At 57.2% G+C, this 13,443-nt stretch overlaps 1 protein-coding gene across 2 annotated transcripts; it reads right to left on the bottom strand.

The window, feature by feature from the left end:
* Window positions 1-1,365: 1,365 nt before the first annotated feature.
* On the bottom strand, window positions 1,366-13,035 carry SUMO3 (small ubiquitin like modifier 3). Of its 2 annotated transcripts, XM_026492893.4 has the most exons (4): window positions 12,824-13,035; window positions 7,669-7,797; window positions 4,270-4,341; window positions 1,366-2,654 (listed from the first exon to the last, which is right to left on the bottom strand). In XM_026492893.4, exons 1-4 carry the CDS (start codon window positions 12,842-12,844, stop codon window positions 2,577-2,579), a joined length of 300 nt encoding a protein of 99 aa, XP_026348678.1. In that variant the 5' UTR covers window positions 12,845-13,035; the 3' UTR covers window positions 1,366-2,576. The 2 variants fall into 2 exon arrangements, with proteins under 2 accessions (XP_026348678.1, XP_057162858.1); XM_057306875.1 differs by having other exon boundaries at window positions 1,366-4,341; window positions 12,824-12,987.
* Window positions 13,036-13,443: the final 408 nt, after the last annotated feature.

A 13,443-nucleotide genomic window follows, 5' to 3' on the forward strand; every position in this document is an offset into this window, starting at 1 on the left:
AGAAGGCATTTGTGTGCTTCTGACCACCTTCAGACAGTCTTTAGGTCTGAAAAAGATTGGTGATTGAGGTGGTTTTCCTCTGCATCAGCGTGGCCCCACAGGAACTCGGGTTTCATAAGACCTCAGCGTCCATGAAGGGCAGAGCTCCAGGGAGGCCTGTGGGAGCCAAAGAGGAAGACCCAGCCGTCTGCCCACCTGCACCCACCGACCCGCTCCAGCCTGAGGCCGTGGCCTCACTCAGATTGGTGCACCTGGCCGCTGCTTCAGGAGGGACTGCCATCATCCTCCAGGCACCCTCTCAGGCTCCTTGCTTCCCTGGCTTCTCCACAATTGTGTAATGTGTATCGGGATAAATAGTCCTTTTTTCATATTATTATGGTGGTTCTATTCCCATTTGACCCACTGTGATTTGGTGATCTATTTATGCTTCTCATAACCCCATTCTTACGGACTTCAAAGAAAGTAAACACATTTAGTACTTTGTGGCTCTGCCATGGGAAGACTTATACACCTTTAAAAAGTTTGGGGGCACCTGGGTGGCTCAGGTCATGATTCCGGCGTCCTGGGATCCCTGCTCAGCGGGGAGCCTGCTTCTCCCTCTCCCTCTGCTGCTCCCCCTGCCTGTGCTTCCCCCGCCCCCCGCAAGTAAATAAAATCTTAAAAAAAAAAAAGAGTTTTTACCTACACAACATTACATCCTACCTACACCCTACCTCTTGTACAGTATTTACTATATGATGTTCTGTATAATCTAGCATAACATAATTGGCTTGTTACTATCTGCCTCCTACAACCAGAAAACACATCCACGAGGCAAGGAGTTTTCGTCTCATTTGTTCATGGATGCAGCTCAAGTGCCTGAGCGTGGCAATCAGCGTGTGCTGAACTGAATGAAATTTCACAATGGAAGCGAGCCTCCCAAGTACGCACACAAAAGGGTAGAGGCATACAAAAATGGAGTCCAACACTATGTTTTCAGATAAGTGAGTAGGCCATCCACTGCACAAAGGAAAATAGTCTTATCTTCAAACACCAAAAACCTAGAGAAGCCCAGACTAATGTCCACGTTCGTCGGCCTCCAAAATCTAACATCCCTTTACAGATGACACCCAGGAGAGGAGAGGTGTCATGATGTCGGTTCAGCCCAGCCGAAGGCTGGGAGAGCTCATGAGGAGCAGACAGAAAAGCCCGGACTGGCATGTGTCACCTGCCAGGGTGCAGAGGGCAGCCAGCAGGTGAACACTCACTCTCCCCGGCTAGCCTTAAAATGTCAGTGGCTTCACTGAACAGTCTGTACGGATACGGTACTGTGACAGTGTGGCCCCACGGCCAAATGCAGTATTTAATACAAGCCCAGAGACAGAATACCAAACTATATTTACTGTTTACAGTAGCAAAGGACAACAAATAATGTACAAATTGGTGAATAAACAGAACAGAGCCAGCAGACATCCCACCCACGCCCAAACAGCAAGACATAAAGGAAATGCAAACACCTTCAGCAAGATTTCAGGCAAGCAGGAGATGACAGTCACGGTCACGCTCTGTGACTAGAACAAGGCAGCAGTGGGTCCGTACACAAAGACAGGAGGAAAGCTATCAGTTTAATTGGAACAGATCCCAAAACATCTCACAGAACCGAAATCACATACTAAAGCGTAAGTCCCTTACCTATTTGGAAAGCAGCACAGCCCAAGTCCGTGAGGGTGACATGGAGTCACCTTTCCCTGGGCTCTGTGGGTAACACTTTGAAGCAGGTCTTTCACACAAAAACAAGTGCAAATTCAGCAATACTGAATCTTGCTTTTTTATAGAGAGACCGTAATTACTCAGAGGAGCAGAAATCTGAGGCCACGGCACTATGACCAAGTGAGACACATGGGGATTGCCTTCTCTGTTAAGGGGAAAGGCCTGTTTCTGCGGCCCCACACTTTGCCTGTGCCGCGGCCCCAGGCGCCAGGCAGTGGGTGCTGATGTCCAGGGCCATGTTACTGAAGGACCTGTTTATTTTCCTTTTCACCTTTAAAAAGCATTCCAGTATTTTCCCTTCAACTTTACCATATCCTGAAATGCAGTATTTAGCATTTTAAAAACCTGTGCCTATATAAAATAGTGAAAGTTGGTCTCCCATCCCCCAACCGCCCCCAAAATGTGTCCAACAGAAGCACCCCCACTGTGGTGCTGTGAGCTCTCAACTGGAATAAGTAGTGGGGTGGGGGTGTCAACCCCTGGGGTCAGATCCCTATCTAGACTAAAAGTGGACATTCAGACCACAAGTTTGGGGGCAAAGTCAGAGGGGAGAAAAAACAAAATTGAAAGCAAAAACAACCCCAAAAACCCTCACAACTCATTTCACCCCAACAAAGACAAGCGTGACTGGCCCAATTCCAGCTGTGGGCTCCCCCCTGCAGAGTTCTGAGTCCCCTTTGCAAAACGTCAGAGAGGGAAGTAATTTTGGTGACTGTCCTCGGGTTTCCGCAGACGCCTTCGCGATGGGCACGGTCACTTGTTCACTATTCAACAGCAGATGCAAGGACGACGACACGGTGGGGACGGTCCCTGTAGAGGTGGAGCCCTTAGAGACAGCCGCTCTCCCGCGAGCCTCCCGTCTGCTGCTGGAACACGTCGATGGTGTCTTCGTCCTCCATCTCCAGCTGACAGGGTCGTCGGGGCCGCGCGGTGAGAGAGGGGAAAGTGGTTAGTTTCCCATCACCATCCCAGGCATGCAAAATGCCCACCGGCACGAACACGCAGGGTCGACACACTGTCTCCCTGCCCTTGGAGGACACCATCCCAACCACAGCTGTGCGTGTGTGCCGCGCGCGGACAGATGCCCGGCTGTGCATTTCCAATCAGCCCTGTTCACCCATCAAGCTTCCTCACAGAACTCACAGAAGGATATTCAAAGCTAAGGACTTTGATAGAAAAACTACGGCTCTGGGGGCGCCTGCCTGGCTCAGTCAGTAGAGAATGGGGCTCCTGGTCTCAGGGTTGTAAGTTCAAGCCCCACACTGCATGTACGGATTGCTTAAAAAATAATAAAATCTTCACAAAGAAAAGTCTCATCAAAAAATAAGTGTCTAAAATTTTTACTGAACATGAAACAAAATCCCATTCCACTTAGGAGCTTCTACTGAGCAGTGTGGATTCCCTGGACCAGCAGGACCACAGGCGCCACAGTAAGTGCTGCGGGTCATGCCCGTGGACTGCAAAGCAAGCCGTGTCACCAAGGAGGATCTGCTGAAGCGAGGGAGCGCTGCTGGCTTTGCCACTCCGCTCCCTCCCTCTCCTCCAAGCCCAGCGTGGGGACGGTGCAAACATTTCCTGCCTCCGGCTTTTCTTTCCTGGCACGGGGGTGCGCAAACATCACCCTGATCTCTGCCCACTCAGGGACAACCGAGGCTGGAAGCAGTAACGCTTCCCAGGGACACTCTCCGAAGGCTGGCAGAGCGGGGCTGGGACACCACCTGAGCGGCAGCCAGAATGACGGGCAGGCCGCAGAGCCAGGGCGCTCCGGCCGCCTCCCAGCCCCCAGAGCCCCCGCAGCCCAGCGGCCCGTGTGAGCGGTGTGAGCGTTCCTACAGCGGGCACACGCGGCCTCTCGCTGTGCGGTCCTGTCACGTGAGCCGACACGACTGATTCTCGCCACGCTGTGCAGGACAGACAACAGGCATCCTCTCCACTCTCCAGAGAAGACGGAGACTCCGAGAGGGTCGGTGGCTCTCGCTCACAAGGTCACCCAGCTGACGAAAGGCAGCAGCACGCTGAACTGCGCCTCCTCTCTCCAGGCCCGAAGCCCCTCCGCGGCAGTGTGACGTGCGGTACGCGGACGGCTGTGCGGTGGGCGACGGCGAGCAAGCCCCGCGTGACTGACGCCGGTGTGTGAGCCTGTGGCTCCCGCCCACACCCACTGTGCATAAATACCGAAAGGGCACAAGAATCAGGCCAGCAACTTAGCAGCAAATCCAGTGTCGAGACACGAGGGGCGGGCGCTGGGAGAGGTGGCAGGAGGGGGGGTCCTGGCCCGGGACCCTGGACCCGCTGCCCACCCCCAGCACAGAGGGTGAAGTCTGACCAAGCGCATGTGTCTCATTTGAAAAGCTGAACTCCAAATTTAAGAATTAAATAACCTAATAATTAAAACCATTAGGGAATGTCGAGGACTCTACGTGAGCGCCCCTCAGGAGCTTTCAGGGGCGAGCACCCCACGTGGCAGGTGGCAGGCGCGGATCGCAGCAGCCCCTCCCCGCACGCGCCGGGCTTTCCTACCTGTGCAGGGGTGTCTGTTTCGTTAATCGGCTGCCCATCAAACCTGAATCTAATCTGTCTCATTGACAAGCCCTGAAAAGAAAAACCAATTAGCATTAGGTATTTCCAGACAACACATTAATTCCAAAAAATAAAACATTTATCTCAAAATATCAGAATTCTGAACATAGAGACTTATGATTATAAAAACAGGCCAGCGGGCCTACAATGCATTTCATGTGAAGCCCAGCACGGATACTTCCTGAAGCCACTGCTCTCACACCCTCCAGCCCCCGGGGTCCTGCCCCACCCCCCACTTCCCTGCGGAAGGCAGAAGAACTTCACACTGTTGGCACCACCACCCCTGAGAACTTCCCAGAGAGAAGCCGCCAGGTGACAGCATGGCCTGGGTCCTGGGACTGCGTGCGAGTGGGAAGCAGCGCCGTCCAGGGGGCCTGCGGGAGGCTGCGGCCGAGCGTCCTCCGGCCAGGAAGGAGCGCGTGCAGACTTCCTGCGTCCCGAGGGCAGGGCGAACATGGTCAGGGAGACAAACATCCCCTCTTAAAAAGCAGTTCTGATTTCATTTAAACGGAACTGGCAGGATTAAAACATGTGTCTCTGTGCCTTCCTAAAAAGATACCAAAAAACTAAGGCACAAACCACAGGGACGAAGAGAACAGGAGAGGAGAAGGACCAGCAGACGCGGACACCACTGCCGGCTGGGAGCTGCAGGGCCGTGGATACTAGACCCCAAGGTCAGGGTGGGGGTGGGGGTAACAAGACCTGGAGCCCCAGAGGCCGAGGGGCTGCACATAGACGATTTTGGATGGCTGCTCAAAAGTTGACACAAGAAAGGTCCTATCAGACCCCCAACTCAGGGTCCATCCCCCAACCCCAAGTGGCCGGGCACTATCCCTCCCACGGGGAAAAGGTCTACTTTCTGGAGAGGTGGACTCTGAGCCCTGGGCTCAGGACACCAGGGATAAGGGACGGCAGCCAGCTTGGAAGCCAGCCCCCGGCCGGGCCACATCTCCCCATCCGCCCAGGGCACAGATAGGAGCCTGGGAGGTCCACTTTCGGGAAATTTAATGACTCACAGGTTGCAACACCTATGACCCCCCCATCCAAACCACCAATCCTGGCAGGCCACCCCACCGTGGTTTGCGGGCTCTACGCATGCGGCTTTTCGTCAGCTTTTTGGGCTTCATTCTTCGATATGAACAGTTAACCAAGGACTTGGGGACGTGGAAAGAAAGCCTCCAATGTGCGAGCCATCCAACCAACGAGGAAGGAAGGAACAGCAGGCACGGGAAGGGAGGGGCCAGGGGACACACAGACCCCGCAAATCCTCAGGAAGGCAGAAAACAAGGACAGCTCCTACTGGGAAAAAGGACAAGAAGGAATGAAGAATGTGTGGAAATGAGAAATCACGACAGAAGCAGGACTATCCACATAAGGGGGAAACAAACAGTTGAAAAAATCTCCCAGAAAGAAAACCAACAGCAACAACCACCAAGCCCGATGCCAGGTGGGCAGAAGTGACCCCGAGTGACAGGTCCAGAACAGGGACTCCAAGGCGCAGGGGTGTTCCGAACACAGGGGACGGGACAAGAGCGGGCACGGTCATCAACCAACATAAGCTGGGTGTCCTCCACTAAAAAGTTTCTATGTGGAAAGTGCCGGAGGGGCGCCCGGCTGGCTCCGTTAGTGGAGCCCGCAACTCTGGATCTCAGGGTGGTGAGTTCGAACCCCACGACAGGCACAGAGATTACTAAGTAAGTAAAGTAAGTAAGAAAGGGAAAAAAACGAACCAGAAAAGTGAATGGTACAATCACGCCCCTCAAAGCACGTGAGAGCGATGTTTCAGGACACAGAATAAGGTCCCAAAATCTCTCAGAGAAGAGCTGGTTTCATCAAAGGACAGAGCATCAGAACGTCACTGAACTTGCCACACCAACACTGGAAGATGACGACGATGCGAGAAGTCCAAGAAAAGAAACTGAATTTCGACCTAGAAATACACACGCAGCCAATGGTCAAGCGTGAAAGTTTATGCAAAGTAAATCCCTTTCAGGCATGCATGTCTCCAAGACGCTGCAGTTTATGCACCCTTGCAGAGCAGGATGCTGGAAGACACATCCCGCTGAAACAGGACGATTAATCCAGAGAACACAGGGGACGGAGGCAAAAGAAGTCTCCAGAAGGATTCCGAGGTGGCTCTCTGAGGACAGTCATGCCACCAGTACAGCGGGGCAGGGAGGGAGGGGGCGGCAGGGGTGTGCCCCCCGGGCGGCGGGTGGAGAAGACGGGTGATGAATTCGCAGTGAACACCCAGAAAACCACACACGACCGCCACCGGCCAACAGACCCCGACGCAGACGGAGCCCGACGGGAGGCAGTCCGCTGTGCGCCTCCTCGGCCGCGGCAGAAGCCCGCACGTTCCAGAGCGATCCGTCTCCTGGAAAGACGAGGGCAGGAATGTGCACGGAGGGCAGCATCACACAGCTCCATGTCCACCGTTCTTAGGGAAAATCATCTCTAAAGCCCGAAACATGAAGAAACAGAAACATACGGACCAAGAAAGAGTAAGAGGAACAGTTGAAAGGGCTGCCGGTCGGGAGGGATGAGAGAAGCCTCGCTGCTTTCCCAGTGTTCCTGTAACAACGAAACCCCCAAGGCCGGCGTCATCAGAGCCAAGAACCAAACGAGCCAACCACCAGGATTTCCAAAGCATTCAGACAAAGGCTGCCTCCCGCTACGAGGAACGGGGCGCCCTAGAGCAGAGCGGGGCAGGACGTGGCCCAGGAGCCCACACCCCCCCACCCCTGCACCCCCGCACCCCACGGCGATGCAGAGACAAGCCACTGCGTGGAAGGACACGGAGGGACTCGGGACCTGGCGTGTGAATGAGAACAAAGGACAGCGAGGTCCAAAGCACCGACGTGTGTAAGACACTGATGACAGTGACGGGTTCGTCGGCCACTGCGGGAGGACGCTGGTGACCCGGGCCACGGCTGCAGCACCGAGAAGCGACGGGAAGAATCAAGCATTCTCTGCAAACTGAACTGTGAGGAGGGCTGTGTCTCCACGGACGTGTTCCAGCCGCTGCAAGAAGGAACGTGTCCACTACTCTGCAACGCACACACCCGGAGGACACGGCCACACACACCCGAGTCCAGCGGAAGACCAGGTGGTGTGACGCAGCTGTGGACACAAGAGCCGATGCGCCATCATCTGGTGGAAGGAAACGGCCACCGAGGGGCGTGCAGACACACGCACACACGCTCACGCACGCACGCTCACGCACACGCATGCACGCACGCTTCCAGGACGGCGGAGCCCGGGGCAGCTGGGCGCGGCTGCTGTCGCCGAGCCACCGCGCATCTCAGAGGCACAGGTGCCGGCGGCGGGTGGACGCACCTGCCTCTCGCAGTAGGCCTTCATCAGCTTGCTCAGCGGCGTGTGTCTCTTGATCTTGAACTGCACCACGGAGCCGTCCTGCCCCGCCACCTTCAGGTTGATGTGGTCGTTCTCGGTCTTCACGCCCTCCTGCAAGCACAGGCAAGATGGGGTCTCAGCACCGGCCCCACACGGCCACTGTCCTCGTGGGCCGTCTATGGGCACCTGCGGGATGTGAGGCTTTGAAACCGACCAACTCCTACGCCCCTCCGCAGCCCTCACACAGCTGCGTCGTCCTCACACAGACGGCGCTTCCAGCTTGCACCTGTCGGGCACGCGGGGGTGGGGGGGGGCACAACACAGATCTGCATGTTTCGGATCATGAATTCAAAGGAAAAAATCTGCTTAATGACGATAGAAAAACACCAAAACCCATCTTTGCTCTAAGATGACCTTTCAAACACACCCTCCCAGCTGCACACACGTACACGGACGGGAAGACAGACGGGACAAGCCGCGTTCACGACCACCAGCACCGCGGCCGGGGCCCTCTCAGGCCCTCCCACCCAAGCAGCAAGTTTTACACACTATGTGACCTTCCCAGAGCTCCTGGGCAATCAGAATTGGGGCTTCTCAGCGCCTGCAAGTGCATCTGGAACTGAAGCAAGAGGCTGATGTCCGGGAGCAGCGGGCCGCGTGGTGCTCCTCGGCCCGAGCCGGTTTCTGGGAGGCGTGGGAGGCGAGCCCACGGTGGGTCCTGTGGGCACAGGGCCGTCTCATTTATCTGGCACTGTCTGGGAAGACAGGACTCCTTTACTTGAACAAGATGAGAAAACTGGCCCGAGTCCTTTTGAAAATCGAGTCTGATGTAGACCGTGTTTGCACACACGCTGGTCTTGCTCCCGCAGGGCCTGCAGGGTGGGGACCCGCGTGGGCGGACCTCTGCGCAGGGCCCATCTGTACCGCCCCCATGGCTGCTTCCCCTTCCCTCCTGCTGGGCCGTGCACCTGGGCTCCTGGGGACACGGAGGGCGCGGCAAGAAGCGGCCCCAGAGGCAGGACCCCAGCAAGGCAGAAGACAGAACAGCTGGGGTGCGCTGTGGCCGTGGCTGGCATGCAGACACCGAATGGTGCCCCCCCCCCGGAACGTGGACTCCGCTGTGGGCAATTGGGCCTTGCACGTGGGGTGCTCAGTGACCCGAGGCCAGGGTGGAGCTGGGGCGTTCATTCCCCAGAGATGAAGGATGCATTTGTTAGGTTTTTTTTTTTCAAATAAAGGTTTTATTTTGGAATACCTGTACATTTACAGAAAAGGAGCAGGCAGAACAGAGCTGGAGCTGTGCACGCCCTCGCCAGGCTTCGCTCATGTGAAGCTCCCCGCGCCACACTCCACACATGCACCCGAGGGCCCGCACTGCTGCTGCGCCAGCCACGGGACACCAAGCTTTTCTACGCTTCACCCATTTCCCCACTAACGTCCTTTTTCTCTTCCAGGATCCAATCCAGGCAACCACACCTATATCCATTTAGAGATAGGAATTTTTTTCAATTTTTTTGTGTTAAAAGACACATAACGGGGGCGCCTGGGCGGCTCAGACAGGGAAGCATCTGCCTTCAGCACGGGTCATGATCCTGGGGTGCTGGGAATAAGTCCCCACTGGGCTCCTCATTCAGCAGGGAGCCTGCTTCTCCCTCTCCCTCTGCTCCTTCCCCTGCTTATGTGCGCGCTCTCTCAAATTTGTAAAATCTTTTTAAAAATACACATATAAAATCAACTATCTAACCCACTTTCGGTTGGTATGAAATACGTACCTAATGTCCCACAACCTTCACCACATCCAGCTCGAGAACGCTGTTCGTTGAGCGGGACTGAAACCGTGCCCGTTGAACCCTAACTCCCCTCTGCCCAGCCCCCAGTTCTTCGTCTCTATGATTTTGACTCCCAGGCACCTCATAAAATCTCATAAAAGTGGATCACAGTGTTTGTCCTTCTGGGGCCTGCTTGTTTCACTCGCCACGATGTCCTCGAGGGTCCCACACGGTGTAGCAGGTATCCTGGTAACTCCCTCCTGCTGTGCGGGTGGATCCCGTTCTGTACGTCCGTCCGCTCCTCTGCATTAATCTGTCCACGGACACGTGGGTTATTTCCACACAGCAGCTGTAATGAGTAGCTGCAGTGAGCTTGGGGGAACAAGCATCTGGTGGAGACCCTGCTTTCATTTCCTGGGGCAAACACCCAGGAGGAGGAGTGCAGCTCCATATGGTGATTCTATCTTTAACTTTTGTCGGAACACCCATACTCATTCTCCAGGGGCTGCACCGTTCTGCGCTCCCGCCGACAGTGCGCAGGCCCACCGGTGTGCGCTTCTGGTCTCGGAGAGCAGCCCTCCCCACCACCGTGGCTCTGATCTGCACTTCTCTGTTAGTGACGCGGAGCAGATCCCACGGGCTTGGTGCCACTGGTGGACCCGCTCTGGAGAAAGCCTTGCCCGTTGCTGAATAAAGTTCTTTTTTGTTCTTTTTTTTTTAATTTATTTAACAGAGAGACAGCCAGTGAGAGAGGGAACACAAGCAGGGGGAGTGGAAGAGGAAGAAGCAGGCTCCTAGCGGAGGAGCCTGATGTGGGGCTCGATCCCAGGACTCTGGGATCACGCCCTGAGCTGAAGGCAGATGCTTAACGACTGAGCCACCCAGGCGCCCCCTTTTTTGTTCTTGACTTTGAGGAGTGCCCTACGTATTCTGGATATTAATCCATGATCAGACCCGTGATTTGCAAACACCTTCTCCCGTCTGTGAGTGGCTTCTGTGGACGGTGTCTCTTGATGCACAAAATGTTTCATTCTTCAGTAGTCCAGCTGCTGTTCTCTCTCATTGCCCGTGCCTCTGGTGTCCCATCCAGGAGACCACTGCAAGTCCAACGTCCTACCCTCTCTCCTAAGAGTTTTACTGTTTTAGGTCTTACATTTCGGTCCCTGATCCATCTGAGTTGGTTTTTGTATTTGGTCCAACTTCATTCTTTTGCATGTAGATAGACAATGCATTTGCTTTCTTAACGAAAAGATATGAATGTGTCAAGACAAACACATACAAGGACTAGAACGCAGAGCAAACACGCACACAGGGCAGTGGCCTCAGGCCGGCCACAAAAGCAGCAGGAGAACTTCAGGGAGGTCGCTGGGGGCTGGCATGGACAGGGAACATCACAAGCCCCTCTCCCTAGGGAAGGACACCAAGAACAAATGGCCTGTCCCAGACCCCTGGTGAATAAGGAGTAAAAGAAAAAAAAGAAACAATGACCACAAATTGCTAAGGTCACCCCCTGCATCAGCTATCCAAAGGAGGCAGACACTGTTTTCCCAACTGACCCCCAAGATTTTCTTCCCACCGGCACGATGGCCCGCGAGTGCACCCCCTACCCTCTGTCCAGGCTCGGGAGGCACAGCCTTTCCTCAGTTCAGAAGTAGTGCAAACAAGCTTGTTCAACTGACCTGGCACGTGGAAACTGACCACGTAACATTTAACTCTGAGGACACTGAAGACAGGAGCGCTGCTCCTATTTTACTGTATCGAAACTTCGGGAAAAAGAAGCCACGGAGAAAACCCTAGAAGCATTTATATCTGCCCGAGTATGAACAATTGACCTGAGATGGTTAATTGGTGCAAGAGGCCGGGCTGGTGAAAAGCAAAGGCAGCTCCAATTCCATCGTGAGCAGTTTGCGCAGCAGCATGGCCTTTTCTGAAATCACAGCAGGCAGAGCACAAGCTTCCGCAAAGGCCTCACAGGGGCTGTGCCCTGGGCTCTCTAGGGTCCCACCCCACTCTGCCTCCTGTGTGCACAGGCACACCCGGAGGGCACATCGGGCTCCAGTCTCAGTGCAGAGGGGTACAATCTCTAGTATCAGAAGACGCCTACGTGTGAAGCCTCCTACTCAACTGATTTTCCACTTAGGCATAACAAAATAGACCCCAACAGTGCGGACCAAAAGCTTCAAAAACCTGTCTTTAAAGAGCAGTGAACATAACCTCAGACCTTGCTAAGAACTGACTGCCATGCACCTAAGTGAGAAGCCCACACCAGAGAGCCCAAAAAGGCTGGATGCGCACAAATCCAGGGGACAGACATGGGGGGCGAGGGGAAGGGGGGGCGCAATGGGGGGGTGCGCACGCACTGGAGGATGTGATGGGGAGCTGGGCGCACACGCAGAAGAGAGCAATGGGGATGCAATCAATGGGGGGGTGCGCACACTGGAGGATGTGATAGGGAGCTGGGCGCACACGCGGAAGAGAGCGATGGGGATGCAATCAATGGGGAGGGGTGCGCACACTGGAGGACGTGGTGGAGAGCTACGCACACACCTCGGGGGCGCTGCAGGACCCGGCTTGGGGCGGGCTCCCGCAGGTCCCCAGCGTGCACCCTCTCCGCGCCTTGCGAGGAGGACCGAGGGGGGCTCGTGCGGACGCAGCCAGGCGGATGCGCGGACCGCCGGTGGCGGGAAGGGCAGCAGCAGGGGAAGGTCTCAGCGAGAACTGTCTGGGAGACGCGCGGCCCGGGAAAGAAAGGGGCAGTGAGGTCAAGGGCTAGGCTAGGGAGAGGTCCCGGAACACGGTCGCGGTGGGGGAAGGCGGAGGGTGACTCTGGAGGTAGCCGGGGGTCCCGGAGACAGCGGGTCCCGGCAGGAAGAGCCTCGGCGGGGAGGGTGCGGCCACAGGCTGCCCTGCCCACTCCCTCCAAGTGCCCCGTCCCTCACACCCGCGCGCCCCCCACAGCTGCGTCCTAGATCCGTCCCAGCTGGGCTCCCGGGAGCGGCAGGGCGGGGCCTAGCCTAGGGGCGGGACCCGGGCCGTCAGGGCGGAGCCTGGATAGGGCGAGGCGCGCCGCGGGGGGCGGGCCCTGTATGGGGCCGGGGCGGGGCCTGGGATAGGGCGGAGCCGGGGCGGGGCGGGGCGCGCCGCGGGGCGGAGCCGGGCAGGAGGGGGAGGGGAGCGGCGTGCGGGGGGAGGGGCGGGAGGCCAAGAGCGCGGGGAAGCCCCGCAAACACCGCCTATCCCTCCGCATCCCGAGGCGGCGGAGGGCGCGGACCGGGCCGGGGCGGAGGGGTTGGGGGTGGGGACGGGGGAGCGGCGGAGACGGCGCGGGGCCGACCCAGGGGCCCCGGCCCGCGCCCGCCGGCCCTTACCTTGGGCTTTTCCTCGGACATGGCTGCGCGCGGCGGCGGGAAGCGGCGGCGGGGAAGCAGGCAGCGCCGGAGCGGGCGAGTCACGCTCTCGGCCCGCCGCTCTCCCGCCGCAACTGCTCGCGGGGCCGCGCTTTGCCCCCCAAATCCCTGTGCGCCGGTTGGCTGCCGTGAGGTCACGTGATGGCGCGCGTGCACGATGCGCGCGCCCCGAGGTGTCGGGCGCGCGCTCGGCCGGGTCGAGGTTCCTGGTGGTTGGAAATGCGTCACGGGGCGGGCCCGCGCCATCCGGCGGGCGCGACAGCGGGGGCGCTCAGGGCCCAGAGGGCCCCGCGGGTGCACACGGAGCGGGGGGCGCTCAGGGCACCGAGGGACCCTGGGGGCGCTCAGGACACCCAAGGGCCCGGGGGCGGGGTTGGCAAATACAGTAGCAGGGGGCGCTCAAGGCACCGAGGTGCCCAATGGTGCACAGGGGAGCGGGGGCCGCTCAGGGCACCGAGGGGTTCGCGGGTGCACACGGGAGCGGGGTGGGGGGCGCTCATGGCACCAATGGACCCCGGGGGCTCTCAAGACACTGAAGGGCCCAGGGGTGGGGAGACAAATATACCAGGGGGAGCTCAGGG

The sequence above is a fragment of the Ursus arctos genome, unplaced genomic scaffold, assembly GCF_023065955.2.
Source record: "Ursus arctos isolate Adak ecotype North America unplaced genomic scaffold, UrsArc2.0 scaffold_4, whole genome shotgun sequence".
Classification (NCBI taxonomy): domain Eukaryota; kingdom Metazoa; phylum Chordata; class Mammalia; order Carnivora; family Ursidae; genus Ursus; species Ursus arctos.

Coding starts and splice junctions, on each gene's coding strand:
- SUMO3 (XM_057306875.1), bottom strand. CDS start 12,844: ATGTCCGAGGAAAAGCCCAAG. Junction 7,798..12,823: donor TGTCCGAGGAAAAGCCCAAG/GTAAGGGCCGGC, acceptor CTGTGCTTGCAG/GAGGGCGTGAAGACCGAGAA. Junction 4,342..7,668: donor AGGCCTACTGCGAGAGGCAG/GTGCGTCCACCC, acceptor TTTTCTTTTCAG/GGCTTGTCAATGAGACAGAT.